At 41.5% G+C, this 27,884-nt stretch overlaps 2 protein-coding genes across 5 annotated transcripts in view; both read left to right on the plus strand.

The window, feature by feature from the left end:
• tncb (tenascin Cb) overlaps window positions 1-17,522 on the plus strand; it is a 50,661-nt gene extending 33,139 nt beyond the window's left edge. For 2 of the 4 annotated variants that reach the window (XM_064354421.1, XM_064354422.1), the window contains 13 exons: window positions 107-382; window positions 7,788-8,063; window positions 9,191-9,313; window positions 10,189-10,332; window positions 11,421-11,540; window positions 12,045-12,188; window positions 12,377-12,507; window positions 12,716-12,848; window positions 13,231-13,382; window positions 13,671-13,767; window positions 14,413-14,574; window positions 14,969-15,132; window positions 15,766-17,522. In XM_064354421.1, coding sequence (XP_064210491.1) covers window positions 107-382; window positions 7,788-8,063; window positions 9,191-9,313; window positions 10,189-10,332; window positions 11,421-11,540; window positions 12,045-12,188; window positions 12,377-12,507; window positions 12,716-12,848; window positions 13,231-13,382; window positions 13,671-13,767; window positions 14,413-14,574; window positions 14,969-15,132; window positions 15,766-15,876 — 2,033 coding nt within the window. In that variant the 3' untranslated portion in view covers window positions 15,877-17,522. The remainder of the gene's footprint in view (window positions 1-106; window positions 383-7,787; window positions 8,064-9,190; window positions 9,314-10,188; window positions 10,333-11,420; window positions 11,541-12,044; window positions 12,189-12,376; window positions 12,508-12,715; window positions 12,849-13,230; window positions 13,383-13,670; window positions 13,768-14,412; window positions 14,575-14,968; window positions 15,133-15,765) is intronic. The other 2 variants (XM_064354423.1, XM_064354424.1) reach the window with 2 other exon arrangements.
• A 1,384-nt stretch (window positions 17,523-18,906) lies between these two features.
• On the plus strand, window positions 18,907-26,883 carry LOC135265124 (beta-1,3-galactosyltransferase 2-like). The gene has a single exon (XM_064354425.1). It carries the CDS (start codon window positions 19,239-19,241, stop codon window positions 20,241-20,243), a length of 1,005 nt encoding a protein of 334 aa, XP_064210495.1. The 5' UTR covers window positions 18,907-19,238; the 3' UTR covers window positions 20,244-26,883.
• Window positions 26,884-27,884: the final 1,001 nt, after the last annotated feature.

Below are 27,884 nucleotides of genomic sequence, written 5' to 3' on the forward strand. Positions count from 1 at the left end.
ATGAAGAAAGGGGAGGAAACACAATACTTCTATTTAATTGAGTCAAATATTTACAGGGTTTTTATGAGTTTGTTTTCTCACGACTTATGATTTATTTGTCATCCAGAGGAAGAAAAACCTTCCATGGGCAGTCTGAAAGTCTCAGACGTGTCCTGGGACAGCTTCCGTTTGTCCTGGAATCCAGCGGAGGGGGCCTTTGAGGGCTTCCTTATTGAGGTTGCAGATTCGAAGGGGGGCACAGATGGGCAGAACCACACGCTCCCCGGCAACACCCAGACCCTGGGCATCACCAACCTTGCCCCCAGCACAACTTACATGATCACCCTCTACGGGGTGTCCCGGGGAACCCTCTTAGAGCCCGTCTTTGCCGTGGCAACCACAGGTATTCCCCCCCAGGGGGGCCCAGGACCCTTCTTCTTCTCTTCTGCTCCTAGGCGCTCCGCTCATCCACCTCTCTCTCTCTCTTTTTTAGCCCTGTGGCGTCCGGCGATTTTCTTTTAACACCATCTGCTTTTTGTCTCTATTCTATGCCCTGAAGGTTGCAAAACACACAGCATGCCACACACCAACTTAATTCTTTTTCAAAATATATTAAAATGTTCTTTCTGAGTTATCCAGCCACTGTGTCACTCTGGGCTCTGAAAATGCACGGCGTGGTGTATTCCATGTTTCCTTATGGCGAGGTAAGGTGAAACCCAAAAACTTCCAGATTTCCCAGTGCCCTACTACCCCCATCTCTTCCACTTCTTCCAGTACACCCCAGATATCAGGCGTAAGTGGTCTCTTGTCTGGTTTTTATGGAGGTGGTTATAAAATGAAAGACATCTCGGTCATAAAAGTACCTCTTCTCACAAGTTTTTCCATTTTATGAATAGCTTCGCGGCTAAATGGGCGCTCATATTTGAGCCATTTCATATTTGGCTCTTTGACTGTAAATGCATCATTACATTTGCTTCCCTTTATGGTCCTACAGCACGTGCCCTCATGAGAGCCTTTTTAGCCAATCGAATCTAAGGCTCACCTCATCAAAAAAAAGGCTTTTTAGAATGAGCAGGTGGTAAATGGTTTGGTAATACTGAGCAATGATTATGTGCCTGGAAATAATGCAGTTAGCTGCAGGATTTCATTGGCTTGTGGATGATTGCAGGGTTTCATCTGTGGTGCTACAGTAAATGTGGTGCTAAGCTTGATTTTTTTTTTTTGAGTGTGGCCATTCTGCCCAGACAGTTGCAAATAATGCCTTGTACATATCACAAGCCTAATTTCACTTGTGAAAATCAGTTCCAAATTTGTCTTTGAATAGTTTTGGGATAAGGGATAATCTTAAAGGCTGCAAAATGGATTCCAACTGTGGTAATGTATAAATCGACAATGGAAAAGACATACCACTCCCTGTCAGATTATGCCAGATTATTGTGTGGAGGAAAAAAACTTGGCTATAATGGAGCAGGATTGTATGTTGTTGTTTTTTTTGACACTCGCTTTAACCCCTCAGTTTTATTCTGTGTCAATTGGAGAGGGAGTAGATGTGCTTCCCTCTAAATCTAATGATGCAGTACAGTATATTTTTTAAGGGAACAGGACCAAGGCACCCTTCAGGCATTCATTAAATACTTGTGGTAGAGTGGGTCTTGTTGAGATCTTTATTGTGATAAAAGTGAGAGAGGCAGAGTATCTTTATCCAATGTGGTATCTTAAAACTGTAGTTGGTAGCGCTATGTGATTAACAAGCAATAGCAATGCAAATATGGTCTGCTGGTTAGCTGATTCCTTTTCATACTTGACTACATCTTATGTGGTCTGCCAGCTCATCCATGTTCCCCTTGACCTCAAATCAAGTGTAATTTAAACAAAATTAATAGAAGAACCAGGTTGGCTATCTGTTCATATGATTTGATTTAAACCTTTAATCTAGCTTTATAATAATTAATGTCTTAATGTCTAAGTGCGCAAAGGTTCACATTCAAGGCATTTAACATGAGTGAAAAGGAATCCACTGACCGGCAGGCTGATCCAATTTAATACCGGAAAGCTTGTTAAAATTGCAAGCATTATCAGTTTAAAGGTAAGTTCTCGGCCTCCTTGATTCATGGCTGCTGTTCCTACGGCAACCTGACAGGCATGTGTCTTTTTCCCCGGCGTTGTACGTGTCAGCACGACCCATACACCTATCCCTGAAATGCCATAGCTGTCACAAAACGACATCTCACCTATATTTCCTTTTGCCATCTATTATCATGCCATTCAAATCCAACTGATAATTCTGATCTATACAAAAGAGGAGAGATAGGAGATTTATGACAAACCTGAGCAGCATTCATTTACAACCGGAAATGGATGAGGGAGAGGGCGAGGGAAGGGATGTACAGTATTCAGTGTGTGGGCGATTAGCATGCCAAGGAAAATCTATAGCCGAAAAAACTATCATACTTATGCATCACCAAAATACGTTTGTATAAGCACATAAGAACGCAAGAACACATAATGATGAGAACAGGCCATTCAGCCAACCTACGCATGCCATTTATCTTCAGACTAGAGAGCATCTGCAGTAGTGCTTGGCATTTATCTACAAATAAAAGTGTCTATCACTGCATCAAGCTTAGACTGTGTGTGTTTATATAATGTGATGCTAAATATCTACACAAGAATAGCATAACAGCTGTACTATATGCCCATCATATATAAGTACAGTAGCCTATATGCTTCACTGGGCACATCTTCAGCAAAGATTTGCAAGCCTGTACAATATGGGCAGCCACATGCATTGCCAAGCATATACTGTAATAATGTGTAGTGAAAATTTTGCCAGATATTTTGATATTACAGAGATCTGAGACAACTGGAACATGGCTTTTTGCCATTACTACAGGTCCATAATTGTTATAGTGTTTTCATACATGTCCTCCTAAACCTGAATATCTCAGGACATCGTAATTCAGAACCAAAAAAGTTCCAAAGGTCAAAGGTTCCTGTTTGCATGTGATGACAGTTCAGTTGGATTTTGGTCACTGCATTTCCCCAAGTACATTTAGACAATGTTAATAACAGATGTAAATGTTCTATATTGCCTAAAACTTGCATTTACAGTTCTGGACTGGGCCTATCTGCCAACTGTGGTATTGATAATATATACCACTTTGACTGAAAAGCCAATTACAGTGGATACCTGGAGTGCAGGGGCTGAGCCTATGGTTGGCACACTGTATGTTCCCGACTCGCTGACCAGTAACATAACTGACTCCTGTGTATCATATATCATATCAGAGTTCAGTGGCCCAAGGTTATGTCACAGGGCTTCACTATCTCTGTTCTTTGACATCACAGGAAAACTGCCTGTGAGTTTAGCAAGGATGTAATCAAACACTGTAACTCCCTTTGCCCCAAAAGGCATTGCAAAATATTGTTGTATTTGCCTTTTTTGTGAGTAATGCCTGACATTCAGCAGTTAATTGATTACTGGCCTCCACAATTATATACTGTGATATTGTGGCTATGAGCTAGTTCCTCATAGGGGGCAACTGTTGCCATGCCAACTGTTTCCATACCTGCATGGTATCCCCCCCCAAGATGTTGCAGGCACTGTGTCACCTCTCCAATGATTAATGTCCCGCATACTCTCCAGGCGGTCATCCAGTCGTTGTCAAGAAACTCTGAACGAACGGTGAAAAATGAGAATTTGTTCATTTATTCATTCATTAGGTAAATGAATATCCACAATCTTTTTTTCCCATGAGTCATTCTTGATGATGCTCTCTTTGGCTTTTATTTTTGTGGCCAAAAAAACTGAATGGAAATGCAGATTCTTTTTTTTTTGGAAAGGGGCAAGCACAGGGGTGCCCCACAGGAGGGAGCACTGAGGGCTGTTCCCCCGCTATTTAGCCTCTTCCTGGGAGGGCCGCGCTCAGTATGCGACCCGAGTTTCCCCGGCGCTGGACTTTCCCGTCGCTCTCATGCTTTAGCATTCACACGTTTTTTTTGGGGGGTGGGCGTTCATGGCTGCCAGGGATTTTCAGAGACCACAGCTGAAAGTGGCAGCCAGGCACTGAACCCTGCATGCTAATGCAATGAAAAAAGGCCAAACCAGACGAACCGGGAACGACTCGCCTAATCCTAATCCATAAAATGCCGTCTCGGCACTTTCGTCGTCGTCTGACTCCTGTTTCCATTCTGGTGCGCGAAGCTGACCTGACTGTAAAACGAAGCCAGCCTTTGGAAAGCACTCTGGTACCTGTCCAGCATGTATTCAATGGCTGTATAGTCAGTTTGCCTAGGAAAACAAGAAGAGAACAAGCCAACCCCTGCCCCCTCCTTGCCACACGTCTTAAGCAAGATGGTGCCTGTAAGGGTTTTAGGATTCAAGAAATACCCACAAAAAAGGTATTGCTTGTAACACTGTAGCTATGGCCATTTTTTTAAACTCTTGTTTCTGCCAAATTCTTAAGATGTGGTGTGCTGCACAGTACGGGATACTTTAAGCTGGCTAGACGGGCCTCCATTCCGTTTCCAGTGGCAGACGTGGCCTCATTTTTGTGAGCGCAGATTATGTTTGCACAAGCAGGTCTCAGGTAAGGGATCAGTGGCTGCCATATGTTATAGTGCTACTGAAGAGTCAGCTACTCTCCCTCTCTTTCTCTATCTCTCCCTTTCTGCCTCTCTCTCTCTCTCTCTCTATCTCTCTCTCTCTCTCTCTCTCTCACTCCCTCGCACATCGAGCGGTTGGCAGGCACCGGCTTGGGCCTTAATGAGAACTGACGGCTCTGTGGGATTTGTCAGGTCTGCCTCTCATTTCCGCCACATCTTACAACAAAACGGCTTCTGTGCGCTGGCATTTCACACAAATCTGAAGGGACGGGGCTCAAATCGAATTCCTGCTGCATTTAGATCTCAGCCCCTTTTGAGCCTTGCTTGTTTTTCGTGATCTTTTTTTTATTGGGGTGATCCCTGAGTTAGCAGAGGAGCAGTCCTTCCTTAAAGGTTACAGGGCTTTTAGATGCGATTCGTTCATTGTCTGGCCAAATTATGATTTTACTGTTCAGGACAGGGATAATTCCTTCTTGTTTGAACCTCCAGAAAGCACTCATAGTTGAGCCTTCTATCTTCGTGTTGTTTCCTGGAAGAATGTTTACTTAATTATAGTACAGTGCAGACAGGCCACGGGCCCATCCGCTGCATCAGAATACTTCCTGTCACTAACAGCTGTGCTCACCCATTATCAACCGGGGCTGAAGACTATTTCACAATGACAGCTTTAGACCGATTTTTTTTTGTAACCCAAAAAAAAATGACACTGTCGTCTGGAAATACCATTGGGATCATCACCCATCAGGAAGGTGAAAATTTAAATATCATGACTGCCTTCTGGGTTCGTGTCATGACAACCTGCCAACATGAGAAAGTGAAAGCAGTAACTTTCAGCCTTAATCCAAAAGTGCTGAAAGATCTAGCTTGCTCTGCAATGTGTCCATTTGGTTACAAGAATGAACAGATTACAAGTGTGAGCCGTTATCGACCACCAACCCTAGCGCATGCTTCAGTCCCTTATTATTCTTTTCCGTCTTCATCTGATGCTGCATTTCAGTACCAACAGACCATATTGGTGCATTCTGTATTTACTACACGCTGATCAGTAAATCATAAACATTGTCAACATCCTGTCATGATGTTTGTAAAGTCCATGGCATTTTGAAAGGCACTTATTTTTGAGAAATACATTTTCTGCTGTGACATTCAGCGATTTAAGGATTGCTTCATGCTGAAATGAAGACGACGGTTTAAACGCATATGATTCATCACTGATGAATACCTGTACTCATTGGTTTTAAAATGATCAATGAAAAATGAATCGTATGAATTGAAGGGCATATGTTCCTGAGTTTCATCAAACACTTTCTATCTGTGAATCAGTATTGGGTTCAAGCTGAAATGGCTGCTTGCGTCTTGCAATGCATTTTGTTTGGTTTAACATGCAGGTTTTGTTCATGTCACTGTAATTCTATACATGTTTATACATTTTACGGCTGAGTATAATTCAATTCAGGCAAACATTGGTTAGTGTCTCTCATTGGAAAAACAGCAGTGTTCGTTCATTTTTCATGTGTGGCTTTGATTATGGTGTATGTGCATGGAGTCATAAGTAAGGTGGTTGCAGCATATTTCCAATTCAAAAAGCTTTATTGGCATGACGAGATATATCTTATGTTGCCCAAGCATAGAAAAGAACATATAAAATACAGGCCGATCCCAATATGCTCACTGGCTGTAACGTAATTTGCCGCTAGTCCAATACATTTTCTGTACATGTATATATATGTTTTATTAAAAAATATGTCAGACATGGGGAATGTTTGCCTTCACTGTCCACTGAAAATCATGTGCTGTCATCCATACCTCATATCCCAACAATCCCCTTTTTCTCATTGCAATGTTGCCCCTACATCCCCTGCTTTGGCAGAACCACCCACGGAGGAAAACTTAAGAATTTTTTTATATTGAGCCTTTAGGTCTTGTTGGGAGGGATAAGATGATGGATTTGACATTTCTGTACATTGGTGAGGGACACCGGGGAGTTCTTGGGAAACCATTTCTCTCATTTAAGGCCTGAAAAGTGTTCCGGCCTGAGGTCACAGTGGCTGACAAGTACCATTCCTCGGCACAACATAAGGGAGCTCTCCACCAATGCTTTGCGCTGTTAGAGTCTCTATGAAACCTCAGTCTACTCTACACCAAATTCACAAATGCTGTCCTATGACAGATGCACTGTAGTGTTGGTCTACACCAAATGGACCGCAATGCCAATTCTGCAGTAAATCATGCAGAATAAATTACACAAAGTGCTCAGAAAGAACTTTGACAAGGCAAAGAACAAGTAGATATGGTTTATATTTGCAAGCAAAACAAAGCAAATTAGGGGTAGGAGTGCAGGGGTCAGCCATTTCACACTGGTTAAAAGGCCCACTGTGGTAATAAGAAGAAATAGTTTTGTACTGTACAGTACCTGACACAAAGAGTATTGGTTGAGAACTCTCCAGCTGTCAACAGAACCTGGCCTTCTCACAGCCGTGCCACAGCAACACTTGCTTTTCTCCATTTTTGTCTCCCTATGTTACACACATCTTTCTAATGAGATTTTGTTACAGGCAAGTTGCACTCCTTTACTCCTCTCTTTTCTTTCCAACATAATATTTGCCGCGTTTTCTTTAAAAACTCTCAGCGGCTTTAACTTCAGCCTCTAAATTAAGCACCATATAATTAACTGATCCATTTCAGCTTCTCACCAGATCAGTGTGGATGGTACCACAGCAGTACCAACTGTCTTTTTTCTCCAGTTTCTGATACTAACATCTTCTGTTTCTTAACTATGGACTACACCAGTTTCACGAGGCTGTAAAATAGAAAGCAGAGAGAAAGAACGCTGTGAAGCAAGTTGCTTAGCTTTCATTTGAAAATAAACATTGGCAGGAGATGAGATGATGATCGTTTTTGTTTGTTAACTACGCTGACATCGTTCATAATGAAGAATTCTAAATTAAAGTCTAAAAGTCTCCGAAATTTTATGCCATCATAAAAAATAAAACAAATCTGCTTCACTGTGACCTCACTCTTCAAACCAAATTTTAACAGCTTTGAATGACACACAAAAGCTTTTAATTTTGATTTCTTACACGCACTGACTGAGGGATCGAGGTCATAAGTGTTTCCTTCAGTCTCGTATTCACAGTCTTTTACAGGGGATGCAATTTTATGATTCTCAAATCAGGACAAAATCTTATTCCTTTGCCATTCAGAAGCCGAACCGGAAGTGGAGCATCTTCTCGTTTCGGACGTCACCGCGGAAAGTTTCCGACTTACCTGGACAGCCGAAGATGACGAGTTTGATAGTTTCGTCATTAGAATTAGCGATTCTGAAAAACCTGCGGACCAGCTGCAGGAGCTCACCGTCGCCGGCAGCGAGAGATTCAGAGTCATAACGGGTCTCAGCCCGGACACCCAGTACAAAATCATATTGTACGGTGTGACGTTGGGACGACACTCCCAGCCCATTACTGCTGTTACCCAAACAGGTATTTTTGCACGGGAGCTAGTCCGGGGAAAGCAGGTGACAAAAGCAGGATTAAATGCCCCTCTGTGCTTTTTTATTTATTTTGCATTGGCCGACTGAAGTCTGACGAAATATTCGCTAGTAAGACTTTGCTCATGTTTCTTCTATCTGTTGGTGGGGGGGGTTATTGCTTTGCAGGACTGGTTTTAAGACTGATTCTTTTCATTTCCTCAATATCTTCTGTTTATATATATATATATATATATAGACAAATCTGTTTAATATGTATATATATATTAAACAGTGCCCTCCGTGTCTGTGCCTCATAATGGCTTACAGTTTCTCTTGAGCGCTGAGCGCTGAGCCAGGGAATCTCTCCTCACTTTAACACTCTGTTCCTGCACCTGCTGCTTCATTTCAGTGCTTGGCCTGTGTTTGCTGGCCCTCACCTCTTCTCTCCCAAACAGTAACGTCTCAGATTCAAATGAAAGGCTCTGACTGTGCGATGCTTGACTCTGTGTGTTCAGGGTATACTGCGTGTCTACCTTTTACAGGTTGCTTTTTTCCCTCTGTCAAACTCTGAGCCAGGGAAAAACGCACCTGCGTGTTCACCCCGGCCTGTTTATAATCTTGAGTCTGACACTGGCATGTTTGACTTTCGTGTGGGTGGCGAGGGATGGGAGGGGGTCTGTCCTGTGGGCTGTCATCTCCTTATACTCTTTGTCTCACACCTTTCCTCTAGGTAACCGCTTGGCCTTGCACTATGCTGTTGAATGTTTTATTTTATGTTTTCTGTACTGATCGTTTTATATTTTATTGTTAATCCAGATTGGTTTTCTTTCCTGATGCACTTCTGCCACTTGAAGTCAGATGATATTAGCTGTGCTATCTGTGCTCAGTCTTTCAGAATGTTTGTATTCCATTAGTTTAAATAAGTCAGTTTTTTCCAGTTTTTTCGTTTTGTTTTATCGACTAAACATCGATCGGTGTCTCAAGCTGAACAAAAGATGCCTGTTGCGGTGTTGGGCCCGCAATCAAAAGTAATGCCTCAGAGTTATCTCCTCGCAGGAAGTGACTGTTTTCCTGATTTTTTTCATTTGTTTGTTTGTTTGTTAATTTGGCTCGGATTCGTTCGTCACGCCACGACAGGTGTGGGACCTCCCAAGGGCCTCCGCTTCTCTGACGTCACGGACACATCTGCCACCGTTCACTGGATCGTGCCACGCGCCAGGGTGGACCGCTACCGGGTCACGTACGTGCCCACCCAGGGAGGTGAGTGCCCAATGGGCCAAGCGGCTGTTTACCAAACCAATTTAAAACACACCACACATTCTCTAACAAAAAAAACTCTCAATGCAGGAATGATGTTGCACATGCAATAATGGGTGCCTGAATGGTTTGATTCTTTTTTTTTCATTCCTTTAAAATATTGTGCAAGTTATTTGAATGTCTCATTGTTATAAATTTAAGCTTTGGTGATATCAGTGATATGGGCCACTGCTTGCTTGGTAGAATACATTCAGTCTCAATTCTGAATATTATGAAACCTGCCATTACTGAACTGAGCTTTATTGTAGAGGAAAGATCATTGTTTTTCATAAATACTCCTTTTTGTGCCACGACAGTTCACCTCAGTATCAGCTTCACTGATAGTCAATTAGAAGCAGACCAACAGTAATAGGTTTTTACATTTGCTTCATGTGTTAAAACCTAAACAGCCTGGAATTTGCATATATTCTATGCACCCTTCATTAAATAACATAAGTGGCACTTTAATAAGTGTGGTCATTAGCAGAATGAAGTTTTATAGCCAGTCTTGGCCTGCCCTCTAGTGGTAGTATGAAAAAAGATGTGTTCATTTGAAAAGTTTTGTTGGTGAAACTAGAAAAAATGAATCCTGATAATAAACGGTCTTCACTTCTGAGAAACGTACTGCTGTAAGAACTTCAAATATGGATACACAATTAATAACTACCTATTATCTTAGCATCTGCCAGCATTCAAATAAAAAATAGAAAAACACCACCAAATGAATTTCTGTCAACATAAGATTATTCAAACCTTAAGTCACATACAGTATCAAAGCACATACACTGGTTTTGGGGAAATCTTTATTGTCTTTCACGTGTCATCTCCTGCATCCACAGGAAGCCCTATGACCGTGACCGCAAACGGGGCTGTCTCACAGACAGTGCTGTCCAACCTGACCCCGGGAGTTACCTACCAGGTGACCGTCATCGCTGTTAAAGGCCTGGATGAGAGCGCACCTGGGTCGTCATCTGTGACCACAGGTGAGTACTCACACCAAGATACACACACCCATTTACACTTGCGCTTATTGTATAAATCATGCACTTATTGAACAAATACACTTGCCGGTTTGTATTATGTAATAATTTGCTTGGTCAACATTTTATAAGAATGTCCACCTGTTTTTCATTGTCTTAAATCAATACTATTATCTCCCAAATTATACACAGAGAAGACATGTTTGAAGGCTAGAAATCATTGGTGCCCCTGTACTAAAATGAATCAAACCAGTTACACTTTGTAAACCTGTTGGAAGGATATACTGGGTAAAAAATAAAATAAAATACTTTTGCAGTAGTACCCCAGGATGAAGAGCATGGAACTGACTGAGCAAAGCATTTGACAGGTGTTTTCCCCAAGTGTCCCTGTGTCCCTATACCTCTCCAAATGACACCAAACCTAAATGGAATATTGTCCTTATTACCCAGTCATATTAAACCTTTAGAGGCTCTATGAAAGATAGTACCCTCCAGAACCCCTCAAAACGCATGTGCTTTATTTGCCCATTGTCTCACACTCAAAAGCAATAAGACCCCTTGGTGGGACAGTAAAGAGAAACTGAGTCTTTGTTTACATGTAGAAATTTGAGGCACATAATCACATGAAGTAGATCAGGAGATCATGTGCCTCTTATTTCTACACATAAACAAAGACTCAGTTGAACAGGGTGAACAGGTCTTGCTGTAGGTGTTAGTGGGGAAGGGTGGGACTGGACCTCCAGTGGGCACCAGCTGAAGTAAAAAATTATGACTAGGAAAAAGTCTTGATCATCAGTAAACCTATACCTAAGTGGCTTGCTATACATAAGAAAAATAGCAATCTGCACTAGAATCAAGCTTTGTGAGAAATCTGGGGAAATGAGCTTGAATGATATGAGCTGTGACAGCTAAATCAACACAGTTTTTGCACAACATTAATCATGATATGTAGATGACAGAAAGTATAGATTGATCCAGACAGGATTATAAATATCTGTTTTTGAGTATGAGGGATAGTTTTACACTCTGAAGGGTGTTCCATGTGACCATACTGATAACCCTGACTGTGTGTTTTCCCGGTTGTGGTCCAGCTTTGGACAAGCCTCGCGGTCTGACCGCTATGAACATCACGGACACTGAGGCCCTGCTGCTGTGGCAACCAGCCATCGCCATGGTCGACGGCTATGTTATCACCTACAGCTCAGACACAGGTACAGTAATGGATACAGGTTTGACACCAGGAGACCTCTGATTGGCTGCATCTCCTCTCCTCTTCCCACAGTAGCTGGCAGGATGTCTGTCACTTATGCAACTGATTATGCTTGCTGCTATATGCGGACAATCTATTTATTTTTTACAACCTCCGGAAAACAGAATTGCTCACTCACTGAAACAAACAGAAATACGGGAGAAGTCCTTTTCAAAGCCCTGAAACATCACCTTGTGAACTCATATTCTTAAGGGCAGCACTATGGGTCACGCAAAAAGGAACTGGAATTGTAACTAAGGAAACCTGCCTTTACCCTTGATGGGTTTTGCCACTGCATGGGCTTTTATGGATTGGGTTTCTCTGGAGCCCTGAAATATATCGTTTTTTGTTAAATGATAAAAATGTATCGTATATACATTCTGTATATAATAATAAAGATTCACATCACAGAAGACTCTTATTATATAGATAATTCAGTCAGCTTAGCCCTGTGCTTTCCCTGCAGTGGCCCCGGTGATGGAGCGCGTTTCCGGAAACATTGTTGAGTTTGAGATGAGCTCCCTCACGCCCGCCACACACTATACCGTCAAGGTTTATGCGGTCAGGCAGGCCCAGAAGAGCGCCGCCACCAGCACCGATTTCACCACCGGTGAGTCTCCTTACCCAACAAACCGCTACCTCAGAACTTGAAAATAAAAACCTACTGGTACAGAAAGTTAGTGGAATGGCAGAACTAAGTGTATTCTGTATATTCGGTGAGTTTCACTATGGGAAGGTGAGGTTACCTGGGCCATTCCTCAGTTTGTTTGCTCTCTGGCTCCACCCCCTCTGCTCCAGATGTGGATGCTCCCCAGGACTTAGCAGCAAGCAATGTCCAGTCAGAAAGCGCCTTTCTGACCTGGAAGGCCCCTCGCGCTGACATCACAGGCTACATCCTCAGCTTTGAGTCGGCCGATGGCAAAGTCAGGGTGAGTATGCCCCCTGGTGGCTGCCCTGTCCTTATACTGAGGCTATTCACTGTTGGCCCAGCAGCAGATGGCCCCTGTGTGTATGTGTGAGTGTGTATATATGCTTATGCATCAGTATGAATCTAGACAATGTTGTCTGTATTTAGATCTTCTTCACGTTTGACATGTCACAGGAAGTAACTGTACTTGTGGCCGTTTCTTGATCCAGGAAGTGGTCCTCAGCCCCACAGCCACCTCCTACAGCATGACCCTGCTCAGCTCCTCAACAGAGTACTCTGTTAGGCTGCAGGCCATCGCTGGACCCAAGAGGAGTCGCCACATCACCACCATCTTCACCACCAGTGAGTATACAGGACTACTGCTACCATTAGCTGCTCAGACACCATGCCCCCCAACCACCAGCCCCTTTATCTGAGTACCCTTTCCATTCTAACTCTTTCCATTAAACCTTGTTCTGCTCCACTGTCTTCCTTGTACCCCTTTCATTTCCTGTCTGTACCGCTCTCATTTCTTGCCTTCCTCTCATAAAAGGGGTAAGGAGCCATTTTCAGTTGATTGTTTGTCTACAGCCTACAGTACACCCTTTTGAAATTGCTTGATACACTTAGAAGTGGAAGTAACATCAAACAATACGGTGACAAAGTGACATATGGGGAAATGTGGTGAATGTAATCTATATGTGCTTGTTTGCCTGTGCTTGTCTGCGTGTGCGTGCGCGTGTAGCTGGTATGCTGTACAGATACCCCAAGGACTGCTCCCAGGCGCTGTTGAACGGCGAAACTACCTCAGGCCTCTACACCATCTACCTGGGCGGAGACGAGAGCCAGCCCATCCAGGTGTACTGCGATATGACCACAGATGGAGGCGGATGGATTGTGAGTTGCCAAGGAAACCCGAATAGCTATTTTTTTCCTACACTGTGGGTTAAGTGTAACATATAGATAAAACTCATAGATGTAAGCAATATATACAGTATAGATTATTACACAGTAAAGATGTCTGCAGTGAAGATATATAATCTCATTTGACCGTGGGAACAATGAAGCGCAGCCTGTCTCAGTTATGTAAGAGCCTAATAATGGATGCAGGCGGTATTACAAAAGTGTCCGCCCGCCCAAAGGATTAACGGGTGTGATTCAGCACTGCTCTCGTCTCTCTCGCAGGTCTTCGTGCGACGCCAGAGCGGGAAGCTGGAGTTCTTCCGGAACTGGAGGAACTACACGGCCGGGTTCGGCGACATGAACGACGAGTTCTGGCTCGGTGTGTCCTCCGCCGGTTCGCTTAATGATGCTAGCACTCGGCTTCGGTGCTGTGATGCGGAACACAGACAAACGCATGTGGCAATATTGTGAAAGACGCCAGCGTGCGCAATCCTGTCCCCTGAATGACACGTTAAGGAGAAAGGGGAAGTTATTTCATAACATCGTGGCTGTTGTAACTGACCGTAACAGGCTCAGATTTTTTTATTATAATGCAAATATATCATGTCTTTCCATTTAAATTCAGAAGTACATTTACATTTTAATAATCTAAAAAAACATTTGAGGAAAATAATATGGAGCCGTTTCACGGTGTCTGGAAATTATCTTGGATAACGCATCTTAACAAACATTTTACAGCCAATGCTGTCCTAAAGAATATTAATTGTAAATTTTATACTTTTATTGAGAAAAGTGCTAAAAGAAGCTCATGATCTGTAAAGAACAATTCACTTCATCAGTCCGTAGATGCGAAGTGAGATTGAAACACAGGAAATGGACCACATAAAGTTCTGAACTCGCACTGAAATGCCAAACCAATGTGCATATTTTTCAGTGAAGTCTGTCTCATTTGTAATCTCCAGTCCTCGGTCGCACATGCTCAGTATTACAGGAAAGATGACTGTGCCGCGTCTCCCCCCTGCAGGTCTGACGAACCTCCACAAGATCACGGCGTCCGGCCAGTACGAGCTGCGGGTGGACCTGCGGGACAAGGGCGAGACGGCCTACGCCCAGTACGAGAGGTTCACCGTCTCCGAGCCGCGCAGCCGCTACAAGGTCCACGTGGGAGGCTACAGCGGCACTGCCGGTACGCCCGAGCCTCCATTTCCACCGTCGCCCTCCTCTCTGTCCGTTTAGGACGAACGGTTTAGAACTCTAAGCTGCAGCCGTCATCAGCAGCTTTGTGCTGATAAAAATCTGATAAAACGGGTCAATCTGTGGGTGGCTTTTCTGGTATTGCATCCAGGAGTACAAGAAGTATTTTACTAGAAATACAGTACACTCTGTTAATATCCAGCTGGACTATGTGTTATTTTGTCACCCTGGGTAAGCACCTTTCATTAGCAAATCAGTGTGTCACAACATCCTGGGAAACACTTCCATTATTTGCATGTTTTCTCCAAGCTTCTAGGTGCTTTTCAGCATTTTCCATTATCTTTATTCATTCCATGATCTGGTTACTCGCTCCCTCTCACTCGTAGGTGACTCCATGACCTACCACCACGGTCGCCCGTTCTCCACGTACGACCATGACAACGACATTGCCGTCACCAACTGCGCGCTGTCCTACAAGGGCGCCTTCTGGTACAAGAACTGCCATCGTGTCAACATCATGGGACGGTACGGGGACAACAGTCACAGCAAGGTGAGATCGCTTCACATGCCGCCCAATAACCACACAGAGAGTTTAGCTGCATATCAAACTTTACATTATCCACATAGGCTGGGGCCACTCCTCAGGTAGGCATACATCAGTTGCTTTGTGGGCCATCCCATGCCATGCACACACAACGCAACAGCCACAGCTGTTATAAATCAATTGCACAATGGAGTGCAAAAACTTAAGAATGTCTGATGAGGAGAACAATGTTGCATCAAGCTTGGTCTTGGAAGAAACTTAGGAGAACACCTTCACAAAAAAACCTTTGTCAGATGCTCACCTATGGAGAAGGAGGTGCCACAAACATAATTTTCATACAAAAATAACCATTTTCAAAAAGGGTACATCTATCAGGAAAAAACCTAAAGGAGAGAGTTTGGTTGGATGTATTAAGGAGTAATAATTCAGGTTTTAAGACACAGTGAGCTATCTCATGAATCTTTGTGTAAGATCTTTCCTGAAACATTTAAAGGTGGTTATATATGATGATAGCCATAAGGCATGTGCTTATTTTAGATATTTAGTGCCCATAAAGGCTTTTCTGCATCATAATGTTGATCTCTGCACCATTTTCCAGACAGACTAGAACTTTAACGCACTTTTCTTTTACTTTGTCAGGGAGTCAACTGGTTCCACTGGAAAGGCCACGAGCATTCGATCGAGTTCGCCGAAATGAAGATCCGGCCTTCCAACTTTAGAAACTTTGAGGGCAGGAGGAAACGATCATAGACCCTCAGCCAGCCCGCTTGCCCTTTGGCCGCTCATCGTGTCCCATCCTCCCCCCTCTGTCCCTGCAAGCCCAGTCACCCCCCCCGCATCTACCAAAGCTACGGCCACGCCCTCTTCCCCTCCACATGCGCCACCCCAACATACCGCCCAGACCTTCATTTTCCAGACTCAGCCATTAGTGGTTGTGTGACCTAGGTTCAAGGTCAGTTAAGGACTGTTGTGGTTACTGCAGACTTACAGTTCTCGGCTAACCAACCGAGTACAGTACGACCTACACGAGCACTTATACACGTGCACACACACACCAAAGAGGAGAAAATACTATGTTCTCTGGAGCAAAAGATGAAACCAATTTTTCTTCCTTCTCTGCAAAGTTGAAGTTGAGATGGGAGACTAGGAGGTGGATGGAGCATTGGTACAATACAGACGAGTCTGGCATGGTGCTTTCATCTCTTTTCTTAGCTACAGAATCCAATGTTTCGCTGATCAGTGTTGCATCTAGGCATAGCAGTTTACCCTGGTTTTTGTGCAGAGGACAGATGCATTTTTTGTGGTCTTTGTGGTTGTGGAGTCTCTTCTTCATTAAGTATTAATACAGTGGCTCCATTGGGTCCTCACAGGCATATCAACTCAACAATTATTCTGAACATAAGCACAAACACCAGTTTTCAGTTTGATGAAGGTATGAATAATATGAATAACAGAGCATTTACACAGGTAAGCAGTCTTATGAGGACACTTGTGTTACACTTTAATGAAGAGACCCCGCGGTGGGGAGAGGGGGGGCAGTGGTGTCACACTCATTCTTTCATCCCTCCATCCCCCCTGCTGTCCTCTCCTCATCTCTCCATCAGCTTAAACCATCCACTGAAAAGAAAGGGAAAGATTTGCAAGGGAAAACCTCTGAATATTCTCCATGCATGTCCAGGTCACTTTAGGCAACATGTAAATCCACAGTCCCAATGCAGTCGGCTTCCACGCGCAGCCCTGCTATTCACTTTCCATGTTCTAGTTCCTGGGCAAAAATATATAAAAAAATAAAATAAAAAATAAAAATTGGTAGATTTCAGTTTATTTCTTAATTATGTCTTCTACAAAATCCAAGGCAGGACCTGTTATTCAACATATTATATTAAAAAAAGAAAATGATTGCATTTTTGCAAAATGTGGGAAAAATTTGTAAAAATATTTGTAGAAATGTACGAGGAGTGGGGATCCAAATAAAGGTAAATCAGTCTAATGCAGAATTTGTGAATTGAAAAAGTTCAGCTTCGTCAGCTTTGTGAAAACGATTGGGTTGGACACTCTCCTAATCTGAATTTGTCTTAAAAAATAAAAATAAAAAACAAAACATTTACATGCACCAAACATGCTGTGCTTCTGCAGCAAAGATCCCAAACTCCTTGTGCTACGATGGCAGGAATATATCCCTATAATGGCAATGCCTAAAAGCTAAAGCCACTGACCCAACTGAATACCTGTGTAAGTTAAAAATACTCTGCTGGGGTTTTTTTTTATTTGTTTGTTTGTTTGTTGTTGTTTTTGTTTTGTTGTTTGTTTGTCTTGTTTATTTTTTAACTAAGTGAAAAACAGGTGTTCCTATGTAACCCTTATTACAATAAAACAACCTTTGTTTAAAAAAAAAAGCCATTTTGAGTTTCTTTGACTCCCGTGCAATGATTTAACATACTGTAGCAAAGTTGTGGTGTGAGGTTAATTACACCCGAGGAATGTGGTTGCCTCACTTTCATAACAGTGGTTCCAGACTATAGCACAGTTTGTGTTCACTGGCTGAAGATAAAAATGCCACAGGCCTGTGGCTTTAGGCTAGAAGATGGCAGGAAACGTGTGGTACTTCCGGTAAATGTTTAATGTCTAGGCCTCAATACTAGATACAGAAAGTCTTTGGGAGTGAATCCCTTCCACAGAATCCATGCCAGAGGATAACCAGCTCTGGCTACCGCTTATAGACTACAAGGATTTGAAATATTTCAACTATCTGAAAAACTGCCAGATAGCCCTGCCAGTCTGGGCAGTCCAGCACACTATAAGACTCTGCTGTGATCAGGGTAAGATACCACCGCACACTCAGACCTGTGAATAAAAAATTAAAAAACGTAGTCTGTTTTTACAATATGCAAAACAACGAGGATGCAACCAGAAGATATTTTCTCCATCTAAGATGAAATTTAAAAGGAGAGGTTGCTGGGTCACAGGTCTGTTACCAGTTTCAAGCAAGTCAGATCTGAGCTGCTTTTCACAATATATACTCACAGGCACGTGCATGTATATGCTCACACCCACGCACTGCTGAATACCATGAATGATCACAAAATGCCAAAGCTTAATTCTCATTCAAATTACCAAAACCTGTGCCTGATAATATTTGCTGTGAGATCAGATGTTTCTCAAAAGCACACAGTACTGGCACAAAGTATAGTGAACAGAGAAATACATGTTCAAGCTGATTATACAATTTCCAACAGTAAGATACATAAGACTGGTCAATTATGCAGGTATGAACTTATACATAGAGGTAGATTAAATGATTATTACTTGTATAACATAAATGCTCATTGTTTCTACATTTTAGTTGTATGTCAATATTAGATTTATTGCATATTACATTTATTATGCTAAAAAGAGGAAATGTTGCTAAATATTGCATAAATAGTCAAACGCTCTAAATGCAGTATTTCTATCATTTGTGTCAGTACTGTAAATGTGAATAAAACAACAAGTATATAAAGTACTCTTTGTCCTGGTTCTCAAATGGATCAAGGCCATACGTCTGATTGTGGCTTATTATGTTTCAAAGGAAATCGATCGTTTTCAGCAAAGTGTATTAAAGCGTATTAAAATCATGCGAATCAGAATTGGATGGACGAGATGTAGCAGGACGTACGCAGGGCAGGTACCCCGCCCACAGTATCTCACACCAGCCCATCTGGCGCCCTCACCGTCCGTGGCTTATCAAAAGAGGAAATAAAAGTGGCTCTGCTGATCTCCCGGCCGCTCTCCACGGCAGCAACGGACGGAGTGGATGCTCGGGCCAGACATCACTTTCACAAATGAATTTATAGCCCTCGTCCTGGCAGAGGGAGGAGGAGCCCGTGTAAAGGGGGGTTGGATGTCATCTGTTTTTTTTTCCATTTCAGGGAGTGGCTTTCTATGTTGCAATGAACAAAGCCAGGAAGTAGCGGATGAATTTTTTTTTATTTTTTACATGGAGCGCTGCCTGCCGGGATCTCATCAGGAGCAAAAACGTTCATTTCTCCTGTTGCTGGAATGTAAACTGACACCGCACACTGGGAAAGCTATACTTAGCTCTGTATGCGACTCGTACTTTTTACCGTAAAAGGATGTTTAACCACAGCAGTCGGACGTTAATTAAATGCTGTGTCTTTTCACTTTCACTTGTCGCTTTGTCCACTTTCATCGTTAGTTTCTTTCTAATTCAGAGGCAACGCGGAACTACCAACCAAAGTCCACATCCGATTGCACAAGAGTATTACAAGTTTATCTCTCCATCAACATACAGGTATGTACTGAACCAGCCAGAAAAGTGCAGAGGAAAAAAGCCTTTCCTAGTGCTCATGGTCCCAGTGGCCCCAGGTGACCGTTCCTCCAGGGACGCCATCAGGGCAACTTGGGGTCAGGAGGGCTTGATACCAGACGTGGTCGTCACCAGGATCTTCTTTGTGGGTCTGGCCACCGGCGAGCAGGGCCCACGTGTCCAAAAAGAACTGGAGCGGGAAAGCCAGGAGCACGGCGACATTGTCCAGATGAATTTCCTGGACAGTTACCGCAACCTGACCATCAAGACCATGATGATGATGAACTGGCTGGCCTCCAGCTGCCAGGGCGCCTCTTACGCGATGAAGATTGACGCTGACATCTTCCTCAACGTGCGCTACCTGGTCGACCACTTCCTGGGTCCCCCCACCAGCGCCCCCGTCCGGCAGGGGTACATCACCGGGTCAGTCATCAGCGATGGCCACCCACGGAGGGACAAGAAAAGCAAGTGGTACGTCTCGGAGGAGGTTTACCCCGAACCGTCCTATCCTCCTTACGTCTCTGGGGCGGGGTATGTCTTCTCCACTGACCTGGCAGCAAGGATTTCATGGGCGTCTAGATTTGTGAGGCCCTTTCCCATGGAGGACGTCTACGTGGGTCTATGCCTGCGGGTGCTGGGTGTGCGGCCGGCGTACTCCTACAGCCTGCCGTACATGCGAAACTTGTTTGAGATCCGTCGCTTGGAATACGACAGGTGCTTGTTCTACCGCCTGGTCATCGCGACCGGATTTAAACCACGTGAGCTGCTCCGCATTTGGCATGACTTTCAGAAATCCTCCTTCACGTGCTGACCCCTGCGTCTCCACTGAGGGCATTCTGGGAATTTTCTGATTCAATGAGCTCGTGAACAAATAATATTGTGCTGCTACCTCACAGTTCTCTAGTGTATGTATGAAATTCAAAAGCAAAAAATAACTAACTGAATAAAATGATTGTTAAACAAAAATAGTTCTGCCAAGCCTTCATCGGGACAATGATCTATGCTCCCGAGTCTTTCTCACCTGATATGTAATATTAGGGCTGGGCGATATATATCTCAAATAATATCTCAATACTTGCAAGCTTTTTGGCGATATACGATACATATCTCGATATTAATGCATTCTCTGAAATAGCTTAACAGTTACATTCAATCAGAATCACATACTTCATGTAAACCATATATTTAGTGTAATCAGATGTTCACCAATTGTGCATAACCTCTTTTAGAAGCTTACTCAATAAGACAATAACAGTGCTCAGATAAATCTACAGCATGCTTGCACTAAATATTTTTCCAAAAAATAAATTTTTAAATGTAAAAAGAAATCTAATAAAAGTACCTGTGTGCAAAACAAGTCACTTCAAATGCAACATAGAAAACTAATGCATGCCAAATGAAAATAAATTGTTGAAAAGGTAAACACAAATTCTCCCCTGTACACAATATTTTTTTCAATAGATCCAAAAAATTGAGTGGGGTCTGTGGGACAATGACGGAAATAGTGCATACCGAATGAGCATGACGCACTTACAAAACAGTGCAAATTAACAGAAAAAATAGCTGCTTTAAGCACAAAGTAATTTTTCCAAGTATGTTTTATGTTGGTGTGTATGGGTTCTGACTCCTGTGTAAGGCAAACTCTCAGCAACTTAGCTGCTCTTAGAAGTTTTTGGCCAGAACACAATCCAGTTTCTGGTTTGAGTTAGCCTATGCTTTGTGGAATGACAGAATGTTGCTACTGGAACTAAATGCTCTCCGAGAGAGAACGAAAAGCTGACAGGGCTCGTTCAGAAACCAGAGTTAACCTTAATACTGCTTTTCCTCGACAGCAACAGCTATCAAAACACGGAGACACGAAAAATCAAAAGGAAAAAAACGCTATAAAAACGGATAGAAAATATATAACGAAGGTGAGTGGGTGGGGTTGAGGACGGAGGGCACTTTGATTGTAAACACAGCAAAACTAAAAATGCTACAGTAAATAAGACATCCCCAGGAGAAATAGTTATGTTTATTAAAGATAGGCTACTTAGGGAAATACTTTAAACCCGTTTTAAAATGCTAGCAGCACATGGGCTATTTAACAGTAATACAAATTAACACGACAAGCAACGTGGGCCTAATTGTGATGTTAACAAATAGTTCATAAAATAAAATGAAAATAATGTGCCAGGATTGTTTGGGCAGCCCGCTGGTGGACTGCGCGAACGTTTTTACTGTTAACTGACATGCTGCGACTGCCACGCTTTGGTACCCCCACTTGTACGTTCCACTTCTGGTAGAATTCTAGAATGCTATCTCATTGCTGCCGTCCTCCATGTCTGCCAAACAGATACATACTACATGCGCCGTGCCGGTTCCGTATTCGACTAGACGGGTCTTCAAGAAACTAATTTGGCCGCACAAATTATAAGCACGCGATCGATGTCTCATCATTTTGTATCCTCTACAAAATCATAAAATATTATTGTAATATTCGATATATCGCCCAGCCCTCTGTAATAGCAATAATTTCACATTTATAATACTTTTATTGGTATTTGTTGAATGTCTGTGTCTTTTATCCTACTTGATGAATTAATGCACATTACTTGAATAATGTGTTGTCTAATGTAAGAGGCCCATCAATAAGTTTGTCATGACTGAATTTTTACCATTGCTATTGACTGCCCGAAAATCTGATGATCGAAATACTATTGTGTAAAACGAAGACATTCAGCTTATGTCTCTTTACCGTTTTGGAGTGGCTCCCTTTTTAGGCAGCATCCATAGTCAATCTTTCCTTTTTTTACACATCTTTTGAGTCGCGTCAGTAATCTATTTACAGTGGTAGCATCAGTGCCTTAAAGTGATAGCATCACTTTAAACAAGACCTGGCCAGAACCAAGTATACCTGGACCTCTCCGGCTAACCAATGGTGTAACTTCATAACTCAGCCGACCAATGATGTAACTTCATCACTTCAGTCACAGACATTCGCATTTGTAGGGCTGGCCCCGCTGTTGCGGTCCAGCCCAAAAATAAATCTGAAGTGAGTAGCTACAGTGCCATGAAAAATATCTGCCCTCTTCCTGATTCCTATATTATTGTATATTTGTTTGCTGAATTACTTTAGACAAAATGTACTTTAGACAAAGGGAACCTAAGAAAAAGCGAAACATATTTCTTAAATTATTACTGGAAAAAAAAAAAAAAACACAGGGTAAAATTACATTGCTCTGGAATATAACTTGTTTGAATTACGTGAGCTAGGATAGCCGATGTTGATTGTTGTAACTTTCCCTCATTTTGTAGGCCTACCAGTACTTTTAACGGCAGGCCTCGATTTTGCGAGTTTCATGATTTGTAGACAGTGCTTTGTATGAGTGAGAAACTTGCCATTTTTCTGTGCTTTAAAATGTATTTCTGTTGAGATATCATTTATTTTTGTATTGTTTGTTAAAAATAATGCATATAATAAGATAACTGAATGTAGAGGGTTGTTAAAGCCATTCGCTAGCTTGCAGAGCGAGCGTAAGGTGATCAAGATGGCACTGAAATTAACCCCCAAAATCTGTGTTGCAATTCAGTCCAGTAGGTAGGCCATAGTGATACTGGCTTTCACTACCCAAGCCTATTCATAACTCAGACGGCTACATGACTGCGAGGTTGACCCTAAACCCTAGGGCTACTTTTGCAGGCTTTGCCCAGCCACGGGACTTGTTCTGCAGGCCTGCAGCTGGACACTATTGGAGTCCATTTTTCATGCACTGCAGTCAAAATTATCAAGCATACAGGTACGATAAATGAACCAATTTGAACGTTTATGACCATTTATGTAACTGTTTATAACCTTATTTCCTTATCAATATTAATATTCAAATTATTAAAGAATGTTTGATACATATGTTTAGTAAAAGCCACAAAGCTATGCATTTCATGACGACAGATTTATTGATTGTCTTAAAGGGACAGCGGTCCCTGTTTAAAGCTGTGGCTTTAACAACTTTTTAATGAGTCAGCTGTAGCTACATTACAAATGGCATGTTTAAATTAATGTTAGCTAGGCCTATAGATCATCTTCCGACATAAACTCAGTACGTCTATCATGCATACAATAACCAATTAAAAACACTTGGCGTAATCTATTTATGCCGTAATCTATAAATGTGACAGTCCCGAGTGTACGATCTGTACTGCACGTGAGGGCAAAATCTCCCCCCACCCCCCATTATTACCATAGAGCATGCATACAGTAGGAACTGGACTCTTTTTGTGACCATAAATTTCATTATGTGCAGCAGTTTATGAAACAATAATGTTTTGGATGAGAAGTTTTGGGAAAATATTTATAATGTTTAATGTTTAATATATATATTTTATTACATAATGCATATTTTTCAATCTGCTTTTCACATGAAACATAACGGTTGTAAATCGAGTTTCAAAATACCATCAAGGACATTTTAATTTGCTTTCAAAAATCTGATATTCCCCATTCACTTTAATGGGAGCTCCAATTTTTTGCCCTCACATGCTGTACAGATCGTACCTTTAGGACTTTCCTGTCTAGTTAAATATGCATGTCTATGATTATTACCCCCTGAAGTTAACATGTGTCTTCACCGTTACAGGCAGTGAGTGGAAACTGCTAGCTGGTTTATTGGAGTTAACTTTTAACTGTAGTTAATGTTACTGGCTAGCAAACTATTGTTCAGTTGTTTTAGTTTTAATTATAAGTTAACAGCACAGAAGGTTGCTAGCTAGTGTACTGCTGTGATGAAACAGCCAGGTAGCCATCCATCTAATAGTATTTTATTGATGCCACATGCCCATGCTGACTAGCTAGCTACACTTCAGGAACATTAGTTTCATTTTTCATTTTAACTGAACTGAGCGGAAGTTAGCTCACTAGCTATCCATTCAACTGATTTAATGAAGCTGTGTGGCTAAATTGTCCCTCACTGAACTGGTTTTGTAGAACAGAAAATGTTTCTGTTTCTCTAGGTAATTTTGCGTCATCATCAGCAATGATAAAATGTGGTGTTCCTCAGGGATCTGTCGTTGGGCTAATTCTGTTTTCTATATACGTGTTACCACTTGTAAAAAGCATATCCTATCACTTTTTTTGCTGATGATTCTCAGTTACATCTGAGAAACCTAATTAATTAAGCAAATTAACTCTTTTGCATAACTGTTTGACTGATGTTCCATGCTGGATGTCTCAAAACGTCCTCAAGCTCAACACCGATAAAACTGAAGTGCTGGATCAAAGCATGTCTGAACAAATTAAGGTAAATGTTATTTCTCTTGCTTGTAATGTGAAATCTGTTTTCAGAAATCTTGGTGTGACCTCAGTCTTCACCTGCATATAAACAAGCTAATTCAGGCATGTTTCTACCAATTAAGAAATATATCCAAAATTAGATCAATCTTATCATTTGAGGATACTGATAAAGTCATACATGCTTTTGTATCATCACGTTTGGATTATTGTAGTTCCTTATATACTGTACCTGTTTAAGCCATCAAGTAGCACGGCTCCAAATGGTCCAAAGTTAACAAGAACAAATCAAAGATAATATGTTACTCCAATTTTAGCTTACTTGCACAGGTTTATTTAAAAATGTTATTAATTATTTTTAATGCTTTGCATGGTTTAAGCCTGAAGACAAAGGGAGATTGTGCTTTTTGAGTTACAGCCCCTAGGCTCTGGAACAATCTCCCCCAGGCCATTAGAACAGCTGAGTCACTGTCATGAAGATACATTTTTGTAAGTTAGCTTTTAATGTCTTTTAATGTATTCTCTGTACAAAATATACATATATGTATATATTTGCTTTAGATTGTTAATTTATTTTGTTTTTTGTCTCCTTTGTCACTAACTGCATATTGAAATTGCTTTATTATTTATATATTGCCTGAACTTTTCATGGTCTTTATTTTGGATGTTTTGCTGATTGCTTGTAAAAGAACCTTGTGCTTTTTGTTTGAAAGGTGCTATTTAAATAATAAACAAAATGTTTTGGTTAACAGTAGTCTAATGGTCACAAATTCAGTCCAAGGTTTTTGGCCTATCTTGTAGTCATGTAGCTATCTGAGTCATGAAACAATATTCTGTGGGGTTTGCATGTACAATGATAGAGAATAAGGTTGCAAGCCAGCCAGCTTCCACACAAAATGGGGAGAATGATTGATTGTGTTACTGGAGTATTTGTGATGATGTAATACACAGGACAAAGAAGAAGAAGACGAAGAAGAAAATGTATAATGACCCAAGTGTGTGGCTTTGTTGTGTGTGCATGTGAAGTTCTACTTCGGAACACGTGAAGTCTGTCTGTTTACATAAGGTCAGAAGGTACAAAAGTTAATGTTCTTAAGGGCTGAGAATGTGAGGTCTTTGTGGTAATTTCTGTAGGAAACCCTGAAAATGCCAAACTTGGTGCTGTATAGGTATGGGGCATGCTGCCCACTAACTTGGTATACCCAATTTCTGAGGAATTCACATCTAAAATTTAGTGTTGTTACACTATGTAATACCACAATAAAACATATCATATCAATATCAGCCTATTTACTTTAGGGGTTGCAGCATAGCTTGCTGACCGAATAGGTTTAAACCTGTTCTCACAGCCTAACATTAATCAACATATTGGCGAGCAATGTACTGAAATGTTAAATAACCAAACAGCCTGTTCACCAAGATAAGCTAGTTAACCAAATAGCTAACTAAACAATCATTTTAATAACTATTCTCGGCTGATTTCTCCAGTTTTGAAAACTATTCGTCAGTTTTTTTTTTTGAAGGCAAATCTTAATGCTAGAGCATAAAATTTCATTCTAGACAATTCTGTGGTTCCCCAACAGTTTGATTAGATTAGATTAGATTACACTTTATTGTCACATTTCTCTGAAATTTGTCTTGCGTCACAAGCCGTACTTCTCACATACAGAGGTACAGACGTACTGTACATTGATACAATAAAATAAGACAAACAATACTAACAGTTTTAGCTCATTTCATTAATAATACGTCATTATAAAATGTACACAGGTGCCCATCAAAATTGCATCGGCCCACATTTCACCTGCCCATAGCCCATTATACACAATTACATGGCATTTCCCCAACAAAATACACTTTCCCATGGCCTATCCTGAGCCCATGTTTTTGTTTAGTAGCTTGATAGACTTGAGTTGAATGAGTTCCACAGAATGTTAAGTCTAACCTGTAGGACCTTATAGTTTCTGTTAGATGGCATAAGATGAAACGTGAAAGGTCAGATGAAATACCACCAGCTGACTTAACATTTGTTTTATGTATGCAGCTTGAAATATAAATGTTTGACGTACAGTCTTTTAGCATACTTGCAAACAATGGGACAATATACTCTGGACAATATACGTTTAAGCTGTACAGAAAGACAGCTGTACCAAACAGTGAACCCATATCGCATGATACTCTATATTATGGATGGAAAAAAAAATCTGCCTGTTTGCCCCAAATGACCTTAGCCTTCTAAGAAAATGCATGTGCTATACTTTGCTGCAGGTGAAATTTATGTGCATCCTCCAAAACAAGGTATCATCCACATATATACCTAGATATTTATATGAAGTACCTAGTTTAATCTGCATATTATGAATTGTGACTGGGGAAGGATAAGATTCAAATGGAATACCAAAAATAATTTCCTGTTTTTAATGTTTTCTCTAAATTAATAATAAAACAATTCTGGTCACAGCATACACTAATCTGTCAATGCTGAACTGATGAAGAATGGGATCATCTTCAGGCTCAAGCAGGAACAGTAATGTTGTGTCACTTGATGACTTTATTATGAATGTGTTTGAAGTATTGGCTGTGCACTCATCTGTATAAAGAGTAAAGAGCTGGTGTGAGCTCACACAGCCCTGGTAATAATATGGTTTGGTTGACCCTAACCACTCGCAGTCTATTAGTGAGAAATGGATGATACCACTAAATCGGATAAGGGTTGACCTGTTAGTTGAATCATCTTTGTAAGTAGGATCTCTTGCTGTGTAGTGTTAAATTCAGATGAAAAATACAAAAAGAGAGCCCTAGTAAATATTCTAGGTTGTTCAAGCTTCTCTATCAGGTGTGTTAAGATAACTGCTACATCCTTTGTACTACGGCCCTGTCTGTATGCAAACTGATAGGGATCAAGTTTACTACCTGTGGAAATGGTGAGTTGCTGGATCAGAATTCTTTCAAATGATTTAATCGAAATGGATGTTGAAGCTTCAGGATGAATCTCATTTGGTTCTTCAAAACATAATTTTCTTGGAAAAGGTGTGATATATGTCTTCCATATTATTGGAATGGTGTAGCTATCCAAGGACCACTGAAAAATAGGTTGCCACACGGCGGCCAATTCAGATGCAAATGTTTTTTTAAATAAAAGCCACTAAGTTTATCTGGGCCTGTGGATTTTCTTGGATTTGTGTG

This window comes from Anguilla rostrata, chromosome 10, assembly GCF_018555375.3.
Source record: "Anguilla rostrata isolate EN2019 chromosome 10, ASM1855537v3, whole genome shotgun sequence".
Classification (NCBI taxonomy): domain Eukaryota; kingdom Metazoa; phylum Chordata; class Actinopteri; order Anguilliformes; family Anguillidae; genus Anguilla; species Anguilla rostrata.